Raw genomic sequence first — 26,861 nt, 5'->3', positions numbered from 1 at the left:
AGAATAGAAAGTTCAAAAGAACAGCATCTATTAGAAATCATTTGTAACACTGTAAATATATTTTACTGTCACTTTTGATCAATTTAAGGCATCCTTGCTGAATAAAAGTGTTAATTCTTTAAAAAATAATCTTACTGACCCCAAACTTTTGAACGGTACTGAATATATAAAATTATACAATAATGCACACATTTTCCTTTGTATGTTTGTTTTTATTTTTCATTTTCATTGTTTTTATAAAAAAAATCATAAAACTTTGTCTATATAATATCAGTTTACAAAATGCTTTATACAATTCTTAAAATATTTTTTATGTTCTTGTAGGAATACCATCCAAAAATAATCTTTAGTATTTATGAACATTAAAAAGTAGTACACCTCTGTTTTTAAAAATGAACAGAACCAACAAGAATGTGGTCACTAATGTAACTTGCGTCTGTGAAATGAACCTTCGGAGTCTGCGACTTCTCCCCTGATGAGAAGCGTAGGATGACCAAACATGTCAGGTGACCACATACTGGACACAATCAAAACTCTGCTGTGGACCAGTTCGTTCCACACAATAGTTGGCATTTCCCAAGTGTGGACAAGGTGTTTGTATTTTCATTGGACACTATTGCTTATAGGACACTGAATGATGCTAATCTATGTGACATTACATATCACCACAAATACAACAACAGCCCAGCTACCAAATCTCCAAAGTCTCAAGGACATTCTTCTGAAAAATCCATTTGTTTTCCACAGTTAGGGAGTAAAATTGAGCTTGGCGTACTGATGATTGTAGGGTTATTGCTTTTGAGAGGTTTACATTGGTGTAGTTCCTGATCCAGACTGCTTTAAAGGTCCAACTGAGTTGTTTGACTTGTGGGCATTTCATGCAAACACAAATCGATCTTAGATTTTCCATACTATTATCTCCTTTGAACAATCCATTGATGCCAAATAACAGTGGACATACATAATATATAGACATACAGTAATCACGTGACAGACGCTGACCTCTGCCTCAGATGACCCTGTAATATCACATAGTGGGTGAGGCTTGGCTTTTCTGGAGTGTGCTTGTTCATTATTCATTACTTTATGGTTAAATTACATCATTTTCAGGTCCGCAAAGCCTAGAAATGGACAGAAAGCCCCTGTCAAACCTGGAACGCCTCTCTCCATTGTGAGCACTCTTTCAGAGTTATGACACAATTCAGTAACTGGAAGCGCCTGGACCAGAGCGTGAGCCAGACAGGCCTCCATCCTCCTTAATGTTCTCTCTCCGTCGCTACGTACTGAGGCTGATGGGTCTGTCTCAAACCCGTGTGCTCAGTCGGCATGCTCTGCCACTTCTCGCGTGTCTCTCAGCGGTGAGATGGGACGTCCCACTATCTGCTGTGGATATTGTTGAGTTGTGCGGGCAGCATCTGTTTGTCTTCAATCTCCTCCAGAGCGGTCTCCAGCTGCTGGATCAGCACACGCTTCTTAAACCTGACAGAGACAGAGATATTTAGCTGGATTTATTTACATTATATTAATATATATATATATATATATATAAAATCCTATTTTCAGTAAAATATCTAAATAATATAAAGAAAAAAAACTTGCATATAGAGAATATATCCTACGTTTTTCTTTTTCATTGATACATTTACTTGTTTGAAGTATGAATATAAGAAAATTTAGTGGGGGTTATGCTTAAAACATTAAATAATATTTTGTTTATATGGAATTTTGCTTCTAACATAAATTTGTTTTGTTTTAAGAATATTTAAAGATTTTTAAAATTATTTTAGTTGGCTATCAGTGAGCTTCTGCACTAACTTTGGAGAGAATGCTGTGTAATTTTATGCAATGAATTTTGGTACATTAAACAGAGCTCAAAGTCTTATACTGTTTGTTATAAGACCCATAGCCTTAATCCAAAAAATGTATTTTATTTTTTGGGCTTTTGATTTGATTGTACATGTCTGTGACTAAAAATTAAAATGAATAATTATAAGAATTATAATTGAATTATAATAATAAAAAGTGAACATTCAAGAGGCAGAGGATCAGTGCTGTTATTGTAAACTAAAACTATTAAAAATATTTTTTGTTAATTGAAATAAAGCTGAAATAAAATAAAATATAAATATTAGATGAAAAAAAATAAACTTGAAAAACTTACTTCGATTACTAAAAATCAAACTGAAATAATAGATGAACGCTTATAGTTGCTCATTGGCAACTGAAACAGCAGAAATCAGCTGTACTGTACAGAGAATGATGTAATTGCAACCAGACTGTGTCATCTAGAGTTTCATGACAGAACTTTGTATGTATGACAGAAGTACATAACAAATTTATTAAGTACAACATCATACTGACATCCTCTATGGTGTGAGAGGACCATGAAAGGCATGTGAGGTTTAAAGAAAGCTCTTACCTGGCTGCCTCTTTGATGGCATGATGAATAAAGTACCTCTGCACTGACACTGGCCCCTTAACCTCCTCCAGTAACCTGAATACTGCCTCATAATCTGCACCAAAGAATGAGCAATGGCTTTATTAAATCCTACAATATATACCCTCTTTAATAGTGCAAGTCCACTTGATTAAACCTAGACAATAATTCAAAGCGAATAAAGAAATGAATGGGCTTAAGAATTAATTTGGCATTATAATTAGATACTCACTACGGCCAGGCTTGCGGACCTCTTTGATGACTCGAGTGCGCAGCTCCGCGTTGCTCCCCTCCAGGGGAATCATAACGATTGTGCCCTGTTCTGGAGTGTCTTCTCCATTGCCCTCCATTGCCTCCTCCTGGCTTGGAGGACTCAGGTCCTCACAGTTCTGTGTGTGATCAGAGAGTCTCTCGTCCAGACAGTTCTCCAGTCCTATTCTCTCCTCCTCGCCGTCTGGTGCCTCCACCTCTCCTCTGTCCTCCGCAGGTGCAGGTCCTTCTCCTTCTCCCTCTCCATCCACTCCTCCAGGCCACTCGTCCCCAGCATCATCGCCAGGCTCCCGCTCCCCATTGCTTTCCGTGCCCCCTACACTGTTCTCTTCGGCTCCTGTAGGAGAAAACAAATGATGACATTGCTTTAATTCATGGTTACTTTTTCAGTGGAATAGCAGCAGTATATAGTATATATGCTACCAAATGTTTGGGGGCAGAAAGAAATTAATAATTTTACTCAGCAAGGATGCATTAAATTGATCTAAATGACAGTAAAGACATGTAAAATGTTACAAAAGATTACTATTACATCAAAGAATCCAGAAAAAAAATTATCAGCACAACTTTTCAACATTGATAATAATTAGAAATGAGCAGTAAATCATCATAGAAGGATCCATAGAAGGATCATGTGACACTGAAGACTGGAGTAATGATAATTTGCCATCACAGAAATAATTTACATTTTAAAATATATTACAATAGAAATTTTTTTCAAAATATTACTGTTTTTACGGTACTTTGGTCAAATAAATGCAGCCTTGATGAGTATAAGAAATGGCTTTCTAAACATTAAAACATTTTACGTATTTAGCAAAAAAATGCAATGCACTCTCAACCAGAAGTAATTACAGCTCTGATCTTTTATGGACTAATTATTTGATCAAACTGATTTTTTTATTTTTTATTATTGAAAATGGAAAAGAACATTTTTGCAAGATAACAACTGGTTACTACAAACAGGCAATTTGATGAGGTCACGTGACAAAATGTAGCTTACCACTGTTTGAAAATGTGGAATAATGTCCACTAGAGGTGACCGATATAGAGGTAGAGATTTTGGACTATTGTCTCTGTAACGGTTAAGCTCATGTGACGTTGCTGTGCAACCAGTCACAAAAGTTTATCGTTTGCATGCGTTTTTAAGTATTGCGGTTTAAAAGCAACCCAGTGTTTACATGTGTGGAGAAGGAGGTTTTTTCAAAATTGTCCGACATCGTTGTTTTAGCTTTTTTTTTGTAAAGGGCGTTGGCACATTCGCTTTGTAAACACTGAGTCGGTACTTCCGTCTACATCACGCGTGACCCTTTCCAATGTGACTATGCATGGACGCGCATCGCAGAGCTTGTGCAAGACGAGCATTTGTGGTTAAAAAGTATACATTTTTAATTATTTTTTAGAAAATGACAGATCGTTTCACTAGATAAGACCCTTATTGCTGTGTAGAGCCCTTTGAAGCTGCATTGAAACCTTCAACCCATTGGTTCCCATTGAAGTCCACTATATGGAGAAAAATCCTGGAATGTTTTCCTCAAAAACCTTAATTTCCTTACGACTGAAGAAAAAAAGGCATGAACATCTTGGATGACATGAGGGTGAGTAAATCATCAGGAAATTTTAATTCTGGAGTGAACTAATCCTTTGATAAGAATAAATGTATATTTAATTTTTATACATTTGATTACTTCATACATTTTATGTAGTATTTCTAGTGCTTGGAGTTTTCAGGTAGGTCTAATTCATTTGTGTCTGTTCTTTTGTAGTTTGTTTTCTTTGCTTTTTCTTCAGTTTACTTGTCTTCAGTAAGCTTGAGAGTTTTTTTATTTTTAGGATAGTATTAGATTTTTAACGATATTGAAAATGGTGAAAAGAATCGTATCAAATATTTTGATATCATTAAAATCTTATGTAAAGCAAAAATAACTATATCGTGATATATATAGTTATCATGAAATAAAAATGACTTGTATCATGATACAAGATTTTGGTCATATCGCCCACCCCAATGTCTAATGTTTCACTTAAAATTAAAATACAAACAGTATACGCTACACAGTAAGCTAAGATTCAGTCAGCTGTGGCTCAGAGAACTTTACCTTTGTGTAGTGGGATGGGTTTAATGATTCCTTGCTGTCCTTGAGTCCCTGCGGGGCCCTTGCCCAGTACATGATTGGTTATTATTGGAGGGGTTTGGGGCCGGCGCAACAGTGGGGACATACTCCTCCGCCTCTTCAGGGCAGTGCCCGAGTTTAGATCCCCCGTGTTATTTCGCTTCTTATTTTGTGGCCCTGTCACAAACTCATCTGCTTCATCTATCATCATTCCCTGTTGTTGGGAGAGGAAGAAGAGGGAAAACAAAAAAAAACTTAGTATGTAAAAACGTCCATTTTGACCTGTAATTGTTTAGCAATAGGTTTAACGTGCAAGCACCTTCTTGTCCTGTTTGAATGGGTTGCCGAATGTGTGCAGTCGTTTAGGCTGGTCTGGATCAATCTCACGCAGAGGTGATGGCATCATCTTAAGAAACTCCTGATAATTTCCCATCTGCCCAACTGGAATACTGTGCAAGGAGTCTACGAAATCATGAAAAAAAAAAGTTTAATATCAAACAAATGTTAACTATCCATTCATGAACATTTTTGATGGAATGTCAGCATTAGAAATGTAACTCTTGTACTGAAAAGAAACAGTGTCTCTTGTTGTTATGCTAAATGCAAACGGTCATTGATAGGGCCGGCTCACACAGGACACGTTTTTGCGGAAAAATGCGATACACAGGTCAGTGGAATGGGAAAAAAATGATATCTTGATTAAGTTGAATTAAACTTGAAGTTGATCTTGAGCGCCACATTTTTAGAATGCATGTGTCATGCGTGAGACACTGCAAAAGATGTGAAATGCCAACATCTGTCAAGCGCTTGTTTACCTAGAAAAACAGTGAAGTGGAATGCAAAAACGCATTCTGCGTGGACGGCAAAAAACAAACTACGGCTTGCTTTCTTTTTCAGAAAGCTGCTTGGTTTGAAAGTGACTTCTGTGTGAGCTGTGCTTCATGCATTGCTACACCACTGACAACAGTCAATGACCTTTTTTGACTGTGAAAATCGAAAGGCTAACTAAACTTAGCAAAATGTATTTTGTCTCTTTGGTACATTTACCATCATCCTGGCCTCTGATCAGCTTCTGCGTTGTCCTCAAAAGGTTAGAACGCATCCGAGTCACTTGATCTAGAAGGTTCCGTCGCGGAATATCATAAGCGTTCCTATAGGCCTGGGGCTTCAAATCCTTGAAGAGAAGGTTAGTAAATGACTATAGAAGTTACATTTTAGTCTAACCCAAAGACAATTGCATATGTTTTCAAGTCACTAAGACTTATATTAAGATTAATCAGAATTAACCAGCATCAGGAAGAAAATGCTTCTGTCCATGTTAGCATAACTACATTCTAACCACCAAACGTGAACTGAGACATGGTTCATTTCAAATAGACCCTGTAATGTAATTCAGCCTCACTCAAACTGTCTGTACCTTGTTGAGAAGTGCAATCTGGAATCCAGCAAACTCTTTGAAGTTCATGTCGATGAGTCGGAGGGGTACCTCACCCATGATGCCCTGCAGGAGCTGCTTGAAATCACGGCGGTGAGCCAAAGACAGGGCGCTTGAGTGGTTCTTCACCTTGATGCCCATCTCATGAGAAGGCTTCTTCCCGACAGACACAATCAGACGGTCTGACTCAATCTTTGCCTACAAAATCAAGTACAACTCGATTTAAAAAGCACTCAAACCTCATACAAACAAGATTTATTACTAAATTAATATAATACGTTGACATGTAATATAGAATATTTAAAGGAATGATATGAGTTTGGATACTATTGAACATAATTTCAACAAAAAACTGCGGGTTTAACTGCCAGGAAACAGAGCAGCTGAATCACACTCACCTGCTGACTGAGTTTTTTTAGATAGGAAATTACACTGTAGCTCAAGCCACAATCCATGTTGTCAGAGATGAGATTTGGGGCTCCCATCATCCTTAGCGCCTTCTTGAGAGGCTGCACTCAGTAAAAAAAAAAGAGAGGAAGAGTGGAGAAGCAGATACAAAGGAAGTGAAAATGAGGACACACTCAGCATGAATCTGCACTCAGAGCACATATCCTTGACCTCATTACAGCTGTTAACAGACTACAGAACAAATACAACTCATGAAAGAGGTCAGATTACAAGTGACCCTTAAGAACATCTAACAGCCCATGAATTGCACATTGCATAGATTTATATACACAAAGGATGTCTTTTTTTCTAAACAGGACACTTCTGTGCTCTATTGGGATGTTTTTTTTTTAAAGTAGGAAAGAAGAGCATCTTACCAAGAGAAAGTAAGGAGGCATGGACTTCAGGTACATTTCAAAGGCCTGACGCCACTTGAGGTTTGGTTTAAGCTTGTGTACTTTAAACAAATCATCTGTAAGGAGAATAAGAGATGGTAAGTTTGCTGTAGAAAGCCACCACATTACATTCCAGAGCTGAAATGCTTCCTTTATTTAATTCTCAGGAGGAAATGAAAGAGACACAGAAATTTTACACAATTTATGCAGAAAAAAACATACAAAAAAAACAGAAACATGTGGACACTAGGGGTTGAACGACATTTATGTGATTAAAATAGAGTCGACTTGTCGCTGATGACGTCATTAATGAACAAATAAGCCTGAACCTCGAGCTGAGACTCGAACGCGGGGTTGCCTTGAGCACAACTATGGAAAATGACACAGCGCTGCCCACAAGTCTATTGTTCCTACATAACAGCTTATTTTCCTCAGTTCTTTATCAGATATATGAATGCATTACTTAAGTTAGTTACTTAAGTTACAATCAAACAGTTGACTGTAACCATTAACTTCCATAGTAGGAAAAAATACTATGGAAGTCAATGGCTACCATCAACTGTCTGGTTACCAACATTCTTTAAAATATCTTATTTTGTGTTCAACAGAAGAAATAAACTCATCCAGGTTTGGAACGACTTGAGGGTGAATAAGTTATGACAGAATTTTCATTTTTGGGTGAATTATCCCTTTAAAGTCGACTAGTCTGTGCAACCCCAAGTGGACACTTAAGTGTATAAATGTTAAAGTGTATTGTATGTGTGTGTGTCTGTGTTCTTTTTCTTTCATTCATTCATTTTCATTTGTTTGTTAAATTACATTTTTAAATGCTTCTAATTATTATTTTTATATTCGTTAAATGATTTTACAATTGAGAACTGTCTTTTATTTTTATGTCTCTTTATCATGGCTAAACAAAGCACCACTGCTATGTATGAAATGTGCTATAGAAAAAAAAAAGGTTACACTTTATTTTAAGGTGTCATTGTTACAGTGTAATTATATATTTAAGTACTGAGTAATATTAAGCAACTACATGTACTTACTATAGGGTTAGGGTAGGATTAGGGTTTGGTTGAGGGTTAGTTGCATGTAATTATGCATCATTTACTATTATTACTATGGTACGTACATGTAACATATGTAACAAGGACACTAAAATAAAGTGTTACCAAAAAAAGTATATGAATAAGGTAATGTATGGCATAAGGTTGAAAATGTGCAAAAAATAAAATGGCAATGAGGAAACACACGTACCGAGGAGTGGCAACAGGACGGGATAGTTGTAAGGCATAACGAAGAGGTTGACACAGGTGAGCGTAGTGCTGGCCTTTAGGTAGCCGAACGGGTGTGCTAGATCGCTGTGTTTGCCGCTGCAGTTCACAAACACCTGGGTGACGGGGAGAGGAGTTAGCATTGTAAAGTGTCTCCTGAGAGCTCAGCTCTCACATGAAGCTGTTTCTCAGAGACAAAACCCATTTATCAACAGCTCATTAGCTAAAAGGGTTCCTTAGAGCCTAGTGTGCTATAAATGCCTCTAAATATGCTTATGAATGGATGTGCTCTATCTAATTGATCTACCATTTACCTTGTTTTCTTTATATGCTCTACCATGTAACCAAGGCAAAAGAACAAACACAAATGGTCAATTATATTGTTTTTTTAGATGGGCTAAATCAATGTATGATGCAAGAAGGAACAACATATCAAAAGAATGAACTTACAAAAAACCTTTCCAGGTATTGACTAAGGTATTTATAGAATGTGTATACAACAAAATAAAGCATGGAAAAACACTTCAATTTTACCGCAGTACAGTCATCTCCCTTTGTGTAAGTTCTTTCAAGAAACTAAATGGTCTAGGAGGTAATAGCTCTTGAGAGACCATTTATCATCATTTCATAGAAGACCAAAATGAACCAAAACAAGTGTATAACATTATTCCATCTCCAAAAGTAATCATGCCCTTCTCATGGCCCAGCGTCAGAGTCATATTATTTTTCAGGTTCTTTGGGCCAATTAGTCAAATAGAAAATAAAAGTCACAATTCTTTTTGACGTGATTTTATGTTAAAAAGATTACAACCATTCAACTGTTCATAATTTAACAGCAAATGCAGTAACAACAAAACGATCTCAGAATTAATTACATACATAAATACAATCTGATTTGTTTCAATAATAACAAATTAACTTGTTTTTAGATTTTCTGAGCAAAATCTGCTGTTATGCAGTTTGCTAAGGTGTTCTGAGTGTTTTTAGTGCAGTTGCTATGGCTTTGAACGGTGGTTGAGAACTGCAGCAGGCCAAAAGAGCCCACCTCTAAATCTCTATGATATTTTAGTCCCTAGATATGACTCGAGTCCCTCATGAATAAAATGCTACATCTGATGTTTGCATTCAGAACTGCCTGTGAATCAGCAACCTCCAACAAATATGTTCCCAATCTGCATGGCTGAGAACTTTTCTGTGAGCACTTTCAAACTCATAACCATCTATATTAGGGTTTAATTCTACTCTACTGCACTGTATTTGGACTACTCTCATATGGTGGTATTGATAATATTCTTTGCTCCTCTATAATCAAGTTTCCTCTAGTGTAAGTCACTTTAGATAAGCATCTGCTGACTGAAATACTGTAAGAAACCTTGCACAATCTGTATTAATGGACGGACATCAGGAAGGAAATATTGCATAACCATTTAATGTCAAAGATTACGAGATGGTCCTCACTGCAGAACACAAAATCCAGGCGGAGGAGTTGGATCCAGATCCAACTCCTCCCACCTTACATATACCTAAACCTACCCATCTCCACCCCCTGATCCCTAAACCCACCCCTAAACCTACCCATCTCCACCCCCTGATCCCTAAACCTACCAATCTCCACCCCTTAGATCTGGATCCAACTCCGCCCCTGGATCTCGTGTACTGCAGCGAGGTGCTACTGAAGATTACTTCAAAAGTTGGGAGACAATTAATGTACTGTTCAAAAGTTTGGGGTCTGAAATTATTTTTGAAATCTCTTATGCTGACCAAGACTGCATTTATTTAATATAAAAATACAGTACAAACAGTAATATTGTGAAATTGTATTAGAATTTAAAATAACTGTTTTCTGATTTAATATATTTTAAAATGTAATTTATTCCTGTGATGCAAAGCTGAATTTTCAGCATCATTACTCCAGTCTTCAGTCTTATACATGATCCTTCAGAAATAATTCTAATATGCTGATTTGATGCACAAGAAACATTTATTATTATTATCATCAATGTTGAGAACATTTGAAATAGAATTATTTTGTAACATTATAAATACTGTCGCATATGATCAATTAATGCATCCTTGCTGAATAAAGGAATTAATATCTTTACAAAAAATAAATCTTACAGACCTAAAACTTTTGAATCCCAAAAACTCTTTGTGCTTTATACATTCCAGTAAATATGGAAAAGCTAAACACCCACTGTTTCTTTCTGCCCTTTTAACACGATGATATCTATTCACCATGGAACTCAGATCTACCCATACAGCAGTCTGGGGGCTGTGAAAGATTGCATGCAAAAGTATTAAATAGTTGTGTGAAAAGGTGTCCCACCTGCCAGCACATGTGCGGGGATTTCCTCTCCAAGATGTACTGGGTGAGCGGGGACGGCTCCAGCTCATATTTGTCAAAAGGCAGCTTTTCAATAACCATCGGTTCACAGTCGACACATGAAAACCTCACCATAGGATGGGAAGATCGAGGAGGCTAAAGAAAAAAACACAACTGTTAAACAGAAATCCTCTGTAACACATTCTCCACAATTTCTGTTAGATGGACAATTCATCCTGTAATTACAGCACCAGTGGGTAATGACCCATGTGTTACAGGCACATGACAATACAAGCCGTTCATTCCCTGAGCAGATACTCTCACAACACCCTGACTGAACCAAAGGAAGCATTTTGGACAAAATAAAATATTAAAAAAGAGCCTTTTAATCACGCTTAATTTGACATCTTTCGAGGCTAACGTGTTAGTAACTGCACCCAAACCCATTGTGCTACTGATTCACAATATTGCAGACATGACAGCGGAGATTTCAGGAAGGAAATGACCTCATGTTAAGCTAGCAGTAAGTGCTAAAGCTCTGGTGAGCTACAGCAGTCTTATTCTGCTGGCAATGTCTCTCACAGTGCCCACGGGCTGAGCTGAGCTGTGGCACTTTGGCACGGTACCAGCTGCTGTCTCTACAGTGTACTGTCTAAGAGAGAATAGACAGTGAGGGGGTGGGAAACCTCAGGACAGTGAAGCCTTTCCTCATGTTACCACTCCTTTCAGCTCTCTTATCTTCATCCACATTCATTAGCACTGTTTGAGCAAGATGAAAGCTAACCTTTAGTTTGCCGAGGTCATTACCTTTGGCTAATAAATTGCTTCATCCACTCGGCTTGGATGAGCCAATGCTTATACACCTATCAAAACTCCTTTTGCAAACCTAGTACGTTTCCATTTTAATAAGCAGAGATAAGCTGACTGAAAAAATAAATGGCTGACTGTCTGCCAGGTCCCAAAGCTCAGCAGAAAGTCCTTCTGTGCTCACTCATTAAATATTTTAGCCAAATTTATAGTGTTTTCAGCTAGATTTAACACATTTTACTGTTTTCCCCCAAATCAGTGCAGAAAATGCGAGGAAAGTCAGACTGGGCGAGTGTTATTTATATACTATTATAGTTTTTATTCATATTTTGAATTAGCTTTTATTTTTATATTTTAAGTTTCCTTTTTTTATGTGATTTTTTTTTTATTTTAGTTTTCAGTTAGTAATTTTACTATGCTTCAGCTTAAACTTAGTTCAGTCAGTTGCCTAGGGAACATTTTTAGTTTTAATTTAGTTTAAAGGGGCGATTCTCTGCTTTTAATGAAACACGGCTGTCTAAGCAGTAGAAAGGCAGATTTTTTTTTTTTTTTAAAGTGCTACATGACAAGAGAAAATGGAGAAAAAGCGCTGTGGCCAAAGAAATTCCCTTATGCCAAATGTAGGGAAAATTCAACACTCATAATGCACTGGGATCAGTCTGACTGTCCATGAGAGGGAATGCAAAAAAGCAGAAGTAAGATCTGTAATTCTCACAACAATTCGGCTGACTTTTGCTGACAAGTGAATGGGGATTTCTGGGTGCAGGTAACATGGAGAAAGTGTACACATTGTTTATTTGTACAATCACATTGTAACAATACAAAGCTGGTTGAAAATCAACAAATGTATCTATTAATATTTCATCTAATATATTTAATTATATTTCAGCTTTATTTCAGTTAACAAAAATGTTTTTAATAGGTTTAGTTGACAATAAAAACTAATTCCTTGACTCTGCACTTATAAACTTTATTTTGCAGGTTATAAAATTTACCAAAGTGGGGGAGTTCTGGTCAGGCCAGAAGGATTCTGGTATTGGCCAGTGACCCACAGGTACGCCTGTCTTGGGGTTGGGCCGGACGTAAATGAGCTTGTGGCAGCTGTGCCAGGGCTGCGGACTGAAGGACGAGGAAGGACGAGCTGGATCCACAAGACCATCTGTACAAAGAGAAGACGATCATTGTCTATTAAAGGGATAGTTTACCCAAAAATGAACCAGTAAGACTTTCATTCATCTTCGGAACACAAATGAAGATATTTTTAATGAAATCTTAGAGCTTTTTGTCCCTCCATTGACAGTCTAAGCAACTACCACTTTGACGCTTCAAGAAGTTCATAGAGATCGTAAAACTAATCCATATGAACTGAGTGGTTTACTGAGTGGTTTACTCCGAATTTTCTGTAAAGACTCGATCGCTTTATATGATGAACAGATTTAATTTAGGATTTTATTCACATATAAACATTATAACACGAGAATGAACCTCATTGGTTCTTACTGAAGCTCAAACGTGCTGCGTAACACAAGAATGAACCTCATTGGTTCTCCTGGAAGTTCAAACGTGCTGCGTAACACGAGAATGAACCTCATTGGTTCTTACTGAAGCTCAAACGTGCTGCGTAACACGAGAATGAACCTCATCGGTTCTTGCGGAAGTTCAAACGTGCTGCGTAACACGAGAATGAACCTCATTGGTTCTTACTGAAGCTCAAACGTGCTGCGTAACACGAGAATGAACCTCATCGGTTCTTGCGGAAGTTCAAACGTGCTGCGTAACACGAGAATGAACCTCATTGGTTCTTACTGAAGCTCAAACGTGCTGCGTAACACGAGAATGAACCTCATCGGTTCTTGCGGAAGTTCAAACGTGCTGCGTAACACGAGAATGAACCTCATCGGTTCTTGCGGAAGTTCAAACGTGCTGCGTAACACGAGAATGAACCTCATTGGTTCTCATGGAAGCACAAACGTGCTGCGTTAAACAAGAATGAACCTCATCGGTTCTTGCACATCAAGCGAACATGCTTGAGTTTCCATTTACTACAACTGATGTGTGAGTTGATGAAGGTTTGTCTGTGAATAAATGTCCAAATTAAATCGTTCATCATATAAAGCGATTGTGTCTCTTCAGAAAATATGGACTAAATCGTGAGGACTAAATTGGACTAAAATATCTTCATTTGTGTTCCAAAGATGAATGAAAGTCTCATGGGTTTGGAACGACATGAGGGTGAGTAAATGATGACAGAATTACTATGCAACTATTCCTTTAATTATTTTCCCAATAAGCACAAAACTAACATGGAATCACATTATCAGCACTGACCTTCACCTATCAAAGGTGGATCTGGACCACTCTTCTCAAAGTGTATTACAACTCCACTCCAAACCTTTTGGACGAGAGACTCAAGACACTGGTTCAGCATCCTTTGCGTCTTCACACAATAAGAGCGGCCTTATAGAGAGTGGGTGAGAAAAAGAGAGAAAAAAAGAGATAAATTAGCAAAATCAACTGAAATAATTTTTTGTCTTTTCAGAAAAAAAAAATCACAAGTTGCTACATTTTCTGAAAAGACAGACAATTCGTTTTGAATTAAGCAATCAAAATTGCACTTTATTTCATGTCTTCACTGGAACAAAGGGTGTTCACATGTGAGATGGAGAAGAGATGCTTGTATCTGAGCGCTGCATTGAAGAGAAATCACATAATAACAGACTTGTAAGGGGGCTGACAGATTAATTGCAGAGATGTACAGGGGCTGAGGTGTACAGGGCTGAAGCCCCCTTAAATAGGGTGTCTAAAGGACCATTTAAAGCACTTTCGTGGAATCCAGGCCTCATAAATCGAACTTAATGGTTGATCAGATACACATTGTAACCTGTATTTTCTCATAAGACCTGGGTTTAAATATACACGTTTAATTTCTAAAACTGTTTGGCACTGAAACGTAAGATTGTTAAGCCGATGAATGTACCTCCAGTGACCTCACACATCTGGGTGATAGCAGACTCATCAGTAGGCACACTGCCTAGCTGCTCGCCGTCGGGCACGGCCATTCCTGGCAGCCGCAGGACCAGGGCGAAGAGTCGCTGGTCCCAGCGGAACGGCTCCTTTGTCAGCTCACCACCCGGCAGAGGGGAATTCAGCGGCAGATGTAGCTAAAGGAGGAAGATAAAACGAGAAGTGAGATGACATCGGGGTTTATGAGAAAGACACACTGTCTGCAAAACTTAACATTATACATGATATAAATGGACAAGCAAGTCAAAAACTGGTTAAGAATATTTGTCCCTCACCTCCTCAGCCACCCCAGAGCTGTGCGTCAGTTTGTTACCATCTGTAATCGTAATAATGACCGATGGCTCCAGAAAGAACGGGTTCCGACCCTAGAAGAGTGGACATCATTTCTTAAAAAATCCAAAACGCAAATAAAAAGAGATTTTTAGGGTTCTTATTTCTGTGATCTTCTATAAAATGCTAAAATCTCATAATAAGCAGTGTGGTCCAAAAATCTGATCTTTCCTTCCATCCATTTACCAAACTGCTTGTCTTATATATGGCTGTATGGATCATCAGTAATATTGTGAAATATTACAAAAATTTAAAATAACTGTTTTCGATTTTAATTTATTTTAAAAAAGTATCCCTGTGATGGCAAAGCTGAATTTTCAGCATCATTACTCCAGCCTTTAGTGTCACATGATCCTTCAGAAATCATTCTAATGCTGATTTGCTGCTCAAGAAACATTTCTTATTATTATCAATGTTGAAAACATTGCTTAATATTTTTGTGGAAATAGTGCTGCTTTCTTTGATTCTTTGATGAATAGAAAGTTCAAAAGAACATCATCTTCATTTGTTGATGTTTCATGGTTTCATGAGGTTTCACATCAGTTAACATAGACTAAGAATGAAGAATACTTCTACAGCATTTGTTAATCCAATATCACGTTTATCTCAACATTTATTAAAAGAATTTAAGATCAAAAGATGTATCTGTTAATATTAGTTCATGCACTAACATTAACAACAACATTTTTTATTAACTAACACTGGCAAAGATTAATAAATGCTGTAAAATGTATTGTTCATTGTTAGTTCATGCATTAACTAAGACCTCATTGTAAAGCGTTACCAAAATTATTTGTAACATTATAATGTCTTTACTGTCACTTTTGTTCAATTTAATGCATCCTTGATAAATAAAAGATTTTAATTTCTTTAAAAAAAAATTATCCTTTTGTGTAACAGTGGTGTAAGTAAAACAATTAACTAAAAAAATGGCCTTTCAACAGGAAGTTCATGTCAGAAATGATCTTTGTTTAAAATGTTACAAAATCCTAAAACTTGGATACTAAAACACAGTTCAGTGAAATGAGGTAGTAACATTAAAACTTGACAGATGTTGCTAATTGTAATTATTACAGTAAACTGTCGGTGAGTGAATACAAGATGCATTCTCTCTGTCCATACTGCAGGGGTCAGCACTCAGTTACTCACCCTCGCAGTACAGACTCAGCATGTAGATTAGCACACTGCCTGGAGGGTTACCTCTCAAAATGCATGTCTTCTGTTTTAGCTAATCCAGCATGGTCTTAATGTGTGCCTATAAAGTATCTGAATATTCTGAATAACAAATAATCCAATTGCATGTTTGATGTTGTATAAAAAACACACACAAATCAAATTAAATTAAGGTGACACTCCTGTGAGGTGATACAAAATTGTCTCTGTAATCTCTGCTTGTTACTACATCCATTCCTCCCGGGTAAAGAGCCCCCCTTGTTACTGCCGATGAAAGCATCTACACTACAAAGCCTCGCTGAATGGATGGTGCTGCTTGAAGCTTTTAAAGCTTTGGACTACAGAACATTTTTCCATATGTTAGCTGGGTCACTCTCATGCCTTCTGGAACACTTTAGATGTGCTGTGAAATGGTTATTTTTGTGTAATGGCTTCTTTCCAGAGAAGAACATGTTGATAGACACACTGAATGAGTTCTGCAAATTACATAATGTATTTGTTCCCTTCAAAGAAGTAACAAACCATTCAAGGCTGGATGGGACTAAAGGTACATTTTCTTAAAATACTGATTGATCTGAATATTGTGAGGATGTGTTCTTCTCAGTGTCTGTGGTAGTTCGTATTCTTGTTATGTGAGGAGACAGTACTTATTATGCTGCATGCAGAATGCCCAGGAGTAATTTGTTCTTCATTGAATAAAGATTGTTTTGGCCTTCTGAATACTGAAGAGGGTTCGCATTTTTACCTGACCATAGTTGTCGATGCCAGAGACTAGTCTGTTGAGATTAAGCAGGTCGAAGGCAGCGCGGAGAGCGTGACCCAGTGTAGTCAGTCCAGATGCCTGCAGGTTCTTCAGCTCACTCATGAATGTGGCATGATTCTCTTTCCAACCCGCCTACCATATACAGAGACACACACACACACATTATGTGAAAAATAGTTCCATATAACCTTGGGAATATCAACCATTCCGACAGTGACATTTCTACAATGAACCCAAAATGTACACTACTGTTCAAAAGTTTGGGGTCAGTAAGATTTTCTAATGTTTTTGAAAGAAGTCTCTTCTGCTCACCAAGGCTGTATTTATTTGATGAATAATAGAGTAAAACGGTTTGAAATAATTGAAAACAATTGAAAATAACTGTTTTCTGTTTGAATATATTTTAAAAATGTAATTCATTCCTGTGATATTAAAGCTGAATTTTCAGCATCATTACTCAGTGTCACATGATCCTTCAGAAATCATTCTCATGCTCGAGAAACATTTCTTATTATTATCAATATTGGAAACAGTCGTGCTGCTTAATATTTAAGGATTCTTTGATGAATTTAAAGTTCAAAAGAACAGCATTTATTTGAAATAGAAATTTTTTGTAACATTATAAATGTATTTACTGTCACTTCTGATTAATTTAATTGGTGAATAAAAGTATTAACTTCTTTTTTTCTCTCTTTTTTCTAATCTTACTAACCCCAAACGTTTGAACTGTAGTGTATTTGGACACTTAAGTCACACTTAAAAGTAACAAAATATCAAACCAGGTAGAACAAGCACAGACATATCACAAACAGAAGCTTGCAAGGTTTTCAATGATTGAGAATATAAGAATATAAATATAGATCTGCAGTTTTAAATCAAGACCAAACAGTATTTGGACTCTTTTTCAAGTTGTCAAAAGTTACTAGCTCTAGCATCATTTATTTGCAAATGCCACTTAGTATTGTTTATCTACATTCATATATTTTAAATTCTCCTTAAGTGTCCAAATACATTTTAGGCCTCTGTATGGATTATTAAAAACATAATCAAATCTTATGCAAACTATTACACACTAAACAGAAGTTTCCATCCTAGTATCTGTCAATCACCGGTAGCTTTTCTCACTCTTTCGCCTATAGCGAAATTAAACACCTTACTATTACAGCCATGATCAGCCAAGCACAACTACACTACCTAAACGTCAGCTGAGAGAGACACCAAAGAAGGGTGGAAATACAGTCAGACACTCAAGACCCAAAAAGTCCACATGACAAGCTATGCAGAGTATCTGGCTGAGCAAGTATGTTTGTGTCCTCTTGTACTTGTACATGTAGAAGAGAAGCCACAAAGGTCCGCTACATAAGGCTTGACTTGTTTTACTATCTTTAAAAGACATTATTGTGCCTGTCCCTGACCCACATTACCCCTCCCAGTAGAAGAACAGTCATTACTTTACTGTTCACCCAAAACCAAAACAACAACAACAATATAATGAGTTCAGATGCTGAGAAAAGAACCGAGGTGAATAGTTCACTAAATCTGCTTTTACAAAATGATTCCTGCTGCACATAAATTTACTCAGTGTGAATAAATCAACACATTACATAAACCTGTATACATTGTAAATCCCCACAAGTGAGAGAAGACTTAACAGGTCAGATCCCGAGGTGGTTGAGCTTCAGATGTTTGCGTGTATGTGTGTGTGTAGATTTATGTTCATTGGGAAGCATTAAAGAACAAAGCAGGCAGAGATTTGTCAGGGGCTGGACAGTGTATGTCTATATCCATGTATGGAACAAAAAAAGAAACCGTTCATGCAGTAGCTCTTCTAACTGGCACTCAATAATTCAAGCAACAGAGTAATTCTATTTTTTTCCCCATCCGTCTTTCTTTCCTTCTGCATTAACAATTTATTGGCTCTGAAGAAGTGTGACTGCAATCAGACTCTCCTTTAATCACACGCTTACCCAGAAAGGCAGAAGGAGATGGGAGAGAATAAGGAATGTGAACACTGAATAAGCCAGGAAAAAAGGATAATACCCTAATTATAGCTTTAACAGAGGAAATGTAAACTCAAACCCTTCTTTAAAGAGTGAAAACCTGACGGTGATCCAACGGAGGAAAGAACAAACAATATAATCCACATATGTGTAAATCTCACGGAAGCATATCCAGACCACATTTCATCCCAAAATTAAAAGGAAAAAAAAAATAGCAAGTATATTTTATATAAAGAATTACCGGTATGTACCAGATGTTTCATTTTTATATTTGGGATTTTCATTTATTTTCAGTGGTGATACTCTTTGTCATTTTTAGTACTGTAATACAGTATTTTTTTATTTAAATAAAAATGAACTGAAGGCAGTACATCAAATATACCATGTCCATGATGTATAAGTACTTTACAATTTAAATAATATATTATTACAGATCATATTCAACCCACAACTAATAGGGGGAAAATATAGTAAAATTAGCTATGTTTTATTTAAATAAAATTAGGAATAATTTTAGTCTGTTTTGTTTTTTTTACATTGTGACACCATTTTTGTCAGTTAAGCACACTTTGCCCCAAATTTTCTCATTATTTCAATGTATCAGATGTTTTGCTTTTGATTGTGATTCTCAATAGATTTTTATTACTGTAATAATGTACATATGCATGAATGAAGGCAGTACAACAAATACTTTCATAATGTATAAATACTTTTAGGAGGAAATGTGCTTATTGTCATAAAATATTATGTCACAAAAAAGACACCTCAGTTGGCCCCAATCTGCTTTAGGCAAAAATATAAATTCTTATTTTGATTTTGAGGTGAAATATGGCAGGTATCATATTGAGAAGTTTTGTGCGATTTGCCCATATATGTCCCTCCAGAGCAGAATGGAGAGGGTGATAATATTAGATAAACATTAAGCTGTTGTTCAGTTACAGACAGCATATAAAGCATTTTCTTTTTTTCTGCTTTCAGAATTAGCATACCATAAAACAAACCTGGCACTGTCTTTCCTCTCCAAAAGCAGGACAGGTGGCAAGACAAATGAGCAGTTTTACATAAACTGACAGATAAGGATGTATTTCTTGTTAGGCTCATGTTCTGAGGAAACCGGCAATAATATAAATACAGCTCTTGTGATCTGAGGAGGAATCATCACAACAGAAAGGGCACGTGACGACCTGGGGTGGATTCACATGGGTTAAGCGACTGCCCTTATGGCCTGAGTATTATTCCAGGATCAGGTTGCCTTGTTCCAGGTTTTAATCTCTTCTACTACCTAAAGGTTGAACTGATCGAGGATAACCATTGAGCTTGGTTACACACATCCACCCAGTTTTGCAGGAGGGACACGTCTGCGGTCTGAAGGGTGGTGCTTGTCATGTGTGATGATAAAGGCGAGGCAGGAACTAAAATTGTCACTCTAATGGAATGAGAGCTGGTTAACCAGCCAAAGCACTGATCAGAGGGACCATCATGCTCATGACAACCGCAAATAGATCTCCATTTTGAATTTAAGTGTACAACATCCTGACCTGGGACAAGATTTTTATTGGTGATCTTTTATCATCGACATGTAGTGACCCAAAGCAAAGAAATGCTTAATTATATGTTCAGTTCCAGTATCTGTTGTGAATGAGGTTTAAGGAGGAGGAGCAACATTGTGGATTTCCTAAGAAACATTTAGCCTGCCTATCCGTCATGAAGAAAGGACTATAACCACTCCCACTTCACAAGATTCAGAGCAAGATAAAGCATGAGGCAGTCTACAGGATAAACATGGCAGAATGATAAGGCCACCAGACTCAAAGACAATATTTGATGTATGTATTATGTATGTAAGTGTACAATGACTGTGCAAGTCATTTGGAAATTTAAGACACTTCAAATGTATGAACTTGCATTAAAGATTTTCAAAAATCAAGTGGGATCTGCAAACAAATGATGCTAAAGATTTTCTTTGTACTCATTTTTGCATTTACTTTTAACCAACTAGGTCATTTTAGTGGATGCATTAAGTCAATTCCGCTGAAGTTTACACAGGCGTCCTATCAGAGGAAACACAGGTGTAGCTCACATTAACTATGAACATGATCCACAAATGTCCAAATACACTGTCTTAGTTCACCTAAAAACTAAAATTCCTTCATCAATTACTCACCATCTTGTCGCTCCAAACCCATTAGACTTTTGTTTATCTTCAGAACACAAATGAAGATATTTTTAAAATTCTCTCATCATTTTTGTCCATGCAAGTTCACACAACCAAAACTTTCACAAATTAAAAAGTACAAAAAGACATTGTAATCCATATAAATCAAGCAGTTTAACTCAAGATTTAATTTAGGCTTTTAAAAACATATAAACATTGATTGATGTACATATAGAGCCCATCAAATATGGTAAACAGATACTTGCTTGACGATCAAAAGTCAATGAGGTTTGAAAGTGTTGGTTGTGTGGACTTTCAAATGGATGGATAAAAATGGTGAAAAAAAACGTCTTATAGGTTTACTACAGATGAGTAAAAGATGGCAAAATTTTCATTTTTGGGTAAACTAGGGTAAACCAAATCAACCAAAAATGAAAATGTGTCATTAATTAGGCAACTCAAATTTATGAAGCGACGCAAGTCTTTGTTTGCGCAAAAAAACATGATTTACCACTTTATTTAATCTCCAAATAAATACATTAATCTCCAACACGCATTCACGAGAGCACCACGATGCACGCGTGTTGTGTTGACGCGAGAGCAGACGCTGTTGTGTGAACGTGCGTTGGAGGTTAATATTTTGTAAATAAAGTGGTAAATCATGTTTTTTAGCGCAAACAAAGACTCAAGTCACTTCATAAAATTGAGTTTTAACCACTGGAGTTACACGGATTACTTTAATAATGTCTTTACTATCTTTCTGGGGCTTGAAAGTGGTAGTTGCGTATGCTGTCAATGGAGAGAAAGCGCTCAGATTTTATTAAAAAGATCTTCATTTGTGTTCTGAAGATGAACGAATGTCTTACTTGAAACGACATGAGGGTGAGTAGCCTAATTAATAACAGGATTTTCATTTTTGGGTGAACTATCCCTTTAATATGGCGGTGTTTACATAGTTTGTATTAAGCAAAAATAACATGTTTACCAGGGCCTCGTGAAGTAAAGCACAAATGCAGTTTTCCTCCATTAACCAAAGACAAGAAACAACACAAAGTTTCCAACAAAACAAATTCATTTCATTCTTCAACCTTTTGCTTTAATGATAAGCAATCTAAGGAACAATTGATTAAGAAAATTGCAAAGGGCAAAAACTTTGTCAACTTCAGAAAATAGGCAAGGCTAAGAATAATGTTCTGCTTGGCCAGGGCTCAGACAACAAGAGAGGCACACAAACAGGAAAAGAGAGCTTTGTGAGGACTGGAGGCTCACTGGAGCTCTTCACTGTTTAGCTGCTGAAAATCTCATGAATAATTGACAGGAAATAAAAAAAGGCACTCTGTCAGACACAGAGGCCAGATTCTTGCTAGGCTGGTATTTGCCCAGTGTATTCTTGTCGAGAACTGGGTAAGCCTGGACGCTAATTCTGAAGAGGCACTGCTTGGCTGAGGAGTATTTTTTTAAACAGGAGGAACATGCTGGCGACGAATAGTTTAGAGAGGGCTAAGAGCTTATGTAAGAGGGTGGTTATAACATCTCATAACACTTTAGCATCTCAAACAAAGACATAGTCAGATAACAATGCACATTCTCAACAACAAAGCGGCTAAAACATGCCGTATCATCAACTAAGAATCATTAGTGCATATTACCTGGCTATAAGCAGGAAATGTAGTACTTTAGTTAAAGAGTTAAGTGTCACTTGGAAGACAGCCTCAGATTATCTTGGATAAACTGAAACAGGGTGGGAAGACTGCATGACAAGCAGTGGAGTAAGAAAACCCCACAAGAGAGTGAACTGGCTACTTGCCAGATAGTCCATACTAATGAACTGCTAAAGCGCAAAGCTACTTTCATTGTCAATGTCAAACCACAAACAAAGAAGACAGGAACTCAGACAGCACCATGTCACATGTACATGTCAGAAAGTGCAGACCTCGATTCAAGTACAGGCTGGGAGAAAGAGTGGACGATACTTTGAAATTAGGCTGGGCAAAGTGACTATAACCACAATTCCCATATCCAATAAAAGAGAACTGGCACAGCAGTCTATAAACAGATGATGGCTGAATGTGAGAAAGGTCTGAAAAATTATTAAGGAGTTGTTGATGTTTTTTTGCTTATTGGACTGGTTTTGACGGGTGTGTGGGTTTTGAGCACGCTGGTAAACACTATGCACTCTATGTCGCATTTTGGTGAATTGGTGAAGTTTTTACTTGCTGGTGTTTTTTTGTATTTTGTTGACAAAATATGAATTTGCTATCACAACCGAAGAGTTTTAGCATTTAATGAGACGTGTATTAAATAGCCAATACTTTTAAATGTCTGTTTTTATGAAAATAACTTATGCGAAATGGTTGAACTCTGAAGTGTTAGAGAATCTTTGTCGCAGGTGTGGTGTGTTTCTCTGAAGGACTACAGAGAATGGCCTCTAATTCACAAAATGCACTGGTTTAAAATCATTTGTTTCTATTAGATGCAGAATCCGTGGAAGACTGAATCAATGCAGGACTTATAATGTTCTTAATATTCTGGAAATGTGACAGCAAAGGCGTTAATAATGCATGTTCTCGCTTTGGTTCATAAATCCAAAGTATATAACTAGGTCATTGCAGTAATTATACCGTGAGAACTTTTACATAATAATAGTTGTATTATAAAGTTTTGGTAACACTTTATTTTACAGTGTCACTGTTACATATGTTACATGTAGTTACTGTATTAATAACTATAAATTATGGATAATTACATGCAACTAACCCTAAATCAAAGTAAACCCTAATCCTAGTAACCACATGTACTTACTATAGGGTTAGGAATCCCAAAAGTACATGTAGTTACTTAATATCACTCAGTACTTAAATGCATAATTACAGTGTAACAAAGACATCTTAAAATAAAGTGTAACCAAAGTTTTTTTTATATACATAAATAATAATTATCATTTAATAATAATCATAATTTTTAAACCAAAACTGAAAATGCAGGGTGTTCACTGGCAGTGGAGTTCAGTTGCACATTTGCTGAGCTCATTATGAAAATTTTTATTATATAAGGATTTGAACCTGGCCCCTTGTGTACTACAAAATCACACCACTAGACTATCATGACTCACAGTCTTAGGAAGAAGTGCCAGAACTGTCACTGTTGCCCTCTTAAAAAATTAGGTGCATGACGCCCCTGAATGTTATACATGCAAGTCTAGTCGTGCCCTTGTGTCTTAGAATGATCAAGTAATTCACTAAGCAAGTACGACTACAAGGTATCCTGCTCATGACGACCATGACATTTAGTTAGTTTTCTGAATAAAGAGATTTGTTTGCGTACAATTAACGCAGATGCCTGACCATTCACCACACCAACAACTTGTAGATAGCTTAGCTGTGTCCATACCCTCACATGGGGAATCAACTTCCCCTACATATGGAAACTATGCCTCCTAATGCCTAATGCAAAATGCCTCCTATTCTCTGCACTAGGTTGTTTTGCGTCAGTATTAGGCTTATTGTACTAGTAGCAATTGCTTGTATTTCCACAGGAAGCATTTATTTCCTAGTTGTTAGTATTCTAGATGACATGCTTGCCATCTGTTGTGCAAAATGGTATCATATGTGATGCAAGTTCAAGTCACTAATGCCTTATCTGAAAATGATGGCTTAAAGTGAGCAATTAGCAATCATGCTTGAATAGGAATATCTGATGTTCAACTTTAAAGTTTCAGTGACCAGATGTAACAGGACAGCATACTTAATCACCTTTCACCTGGCTTTTTGGTGTTTGGGAATTTGAAATATGAGTGGGAAGGAGGTGAATGTACTTGCGAATGGAGAGGGAAGGAAGTTTATGCTTGTTATCAAGGGCAACTTACAAGCTTATCTCTCTCGTCAAGAGCAAGCAATGTAAAACTGCAAAGCATCTCCTGCCTCATTTGGTTATTGATGGCTGTTGCACAAATCAAATCGTGTTGATTTGTTCAGGCTACAGTGACCAATCAGAATGCAAGAGGAGGGCACGGATGCTTGTCCAATCCGGGCCGAGTTGGCCCGCGCACGCGTCATGCACTACGTCACAGTGGATAATAAATCTCTCCGCCTCCATCTCAGCGCTCGAGAGCATTCCCAACACAAAAGCAAAATGTCCGCCATGTTCAGAGGCTGCGCTGCTCCGGGTCTGCGGATATTTTAACAAAAATTAGCCGTTTTCGTCACCGGGAGGCCGCCCGACCCGATGCTACAAACCAGAGGGACAGTAGAGTCTCACTGTCAGAAAATATCTCCGCGTTAACCACATATAAGCACAATTTAGTAGTATTTATTTACCTTTACGCCGTATGGTGGATCATCGAATGTAACTAGCATGTACCTGTCGCCTCTACTAGCCGGGTCTCGGGCACGCAGCTGTTAAAGAAAACGAAACAATAAACATTCATTCAAACTGATCCTGTCATAGGGATCCTTAACTTTAACAAGGTACAACAGTATGCTGAAAAAGTCGGGGTAAAATTATGCTTTACCTTCATAAAGATCTCAACCGCGCCTTTAGCAATGTCCAGATACGTCGTACCCAAATAAGTGCGCTGATTCATAGAAGCGGACGTGTCTATCAGGAAAAGTAAAATAGGCATTTTAAAATGTATAGATATACGTCTAGATGTTTGCTAAAATATCTGTAATCGGCATATGACCTATCTTGCGGCCCTGGGCATGCATATATGTGTGTATATATTTTGTTATAATCAGACCCCCCCAAAAGAGGGTCGTACTGCCACCCTTTGCAGCCGCCTGATTCTCTATCTGTCTTTTCTGAGCAGTGCTGGGCTCGCGCTGTTAGAGAACTTCTCTTCCGAACAGACCGAAACGCCTTCGCCCCGCCGCTGCTACGCCATTGGCTGAGCTGAGACGCGAAGCCACGCCCACCTCTGTATAAATATACAATGAGGTCGTGGAATGCCTCTTATCCCCTCAGTTCTCCGCGCTCGCTGGAGCGGACGGAGCTCGAGCGAGTGGACAGGGATGTGTGTCATTTGTGTAATCTATAATCTAGTTTTTTGCCTTTGAAAGGGCATTACTGCTATTCTATTGTGTGTTTGACAGATTTAACATGTTCACTTAAAACCTATAGTGTCATTTTTGTCTCGTAAAAAGGGCAACCCCCTCCTCGCCTGATCTCGTCTAGCTGTCTTGGTGGGGGTGGGGAGTAGCTTGGGTTCCGTGTGATTTTTATAATAATTGTGCCTCCCCCTGACCATCGAGAAATCCATCCTCGCCCGCTTCCCCCTCCTCTTGTTTATCTCCTTTGAGAGACCATAGGCAAGCGCCATTAATACACCAAACCGCCCTAGACCGTGACAACGAACGGCGGCACAGAAGCGAGAGGAAAAGCAGCGTTGTCAGGCACTGGCTCCTCCTAAATCGTGCTCCTCGGTTTCCGTGGAGCCTCGCTATACATGCCATTTGATTTTGTGAGATGTGAGAAAGGGAAGGAGGCTAGGCAATCCTGTTCACCATAATCACACTGAACGTGCGGCGGTACCTCCTAAATTTACAGGCATTTGCGGTGTTCACGAAGATGGTATATTTACTCCGCACTATAATGTGTTTTAATCTCTGCAGCGAATAATCTGTGAACAAGTGTCGATGATACAGTACCTTATGATCGTTCAGCCGCATTTTTACATAACTACAATCCAGTAGCTTGCTCAGGGTGAGAAACGTGCCATTGGAGAGATCTATCACTAACATAATATCACCTATTGTAGAGGACATTCCGCTGTATTGTGCACGGTTTCTGTTTGTTATATTCGTATCCTGATTCACAACAAGGGCATATTTTTAATGTGAAACTGTCACTGTTGTTCATTCATTAAATGCAGCCTATGTCCCCAGAGAAGGGCTTTATAAAGGTCGTCCTATTCTTC

The 26,861-nt window shown here is 37.6% G+C and overlaps 1 protein-coding gene across 1 annotated transcript; it reads right to left on the bottom strand.

Annotated features, from left to right (window-relative positions):
* Positions 1 to 236: 236 nt before the first annotated feature.
* Positions 237 to 25,752, bottom strand: ints6l (integrator complex subunit 6 like). The gene is made up of 18 exons (XM_079892576.1): positions 25,458 to 25,752; positions 25,264 to 25,341; positions 16,775 to 16,924; positions 14,802 to 14,891; positions 14,480 to 14,663; positions 13,831 to 13,959; positions 12,498 to 12,661; positions 10,699 to 10,851; positions 8,356 to 8,488; positions 7,081 to 7,175; positions 6,655 to 6,765; positions 6,239 to 6,454; positions 5,869 to 5,995; positions 5,141 to 5,283; positions 4,807 to 5,035; positions 2,670 to 3,044; positions 2,420 to 2,513; positions 237 to 1,479 (listed from the first exon to the last, which is right to left on the bottom strand). Exons 1-18 carry the CDS (start codon positions 25,566 to 25,568, stop codon positions 1,377 to 1,379), a joined length of 2,685 nt encoding a protein of 894 aa, XP_079748702.1. The 5' UTR covers positions 25,569 to 25,752; the 3' UTR covers positions 237 to 1,376.
* Between the last annotated feature and the right edge of the window lie 1,109 nt (positions 25,753 to 26,861).

This window comes from Squalius cephalus (assembly GCF_949319135.1).
Source record: "Squalius cephalus genome assembly, chromosome: 14".
NCBI classification, from domain to species: domain Eukaryota; kingdom Metazoa; phylum Chordata; class Actinopteri; order Cypriniformes; family Leuciscidae; genus Squalius; species Squalius cephalus.
This window is presented reverse-complemented; position numbering and strand designations above follow the sequence as displayed.

Excerpts from the sequence above, each read along its gene's own strand:
- ints6l (XM_079892576.1), bottom strand. The coding sequence starts at position 25,568 with ATGCCTATTTTACTTTTCCTGATAGACACGTCCGCTTCTATGAATCAG. Across the intron at positions 14,892-16,774 it reads GCATCGACAACTATGGTCAG|GGTCGGAACCCGTTCTTTCT; the intron begins GTAAAAATGCGA and ends CCACTCTTCTAG. Across the intron at positions 5,996-6,238 it reads AGATTGCACTTCTCAACAAG|GATTTGAAGCCCCAGGCCTA; the intron begins GTACAGACAGTT and ends CTTCTCTTCAAG.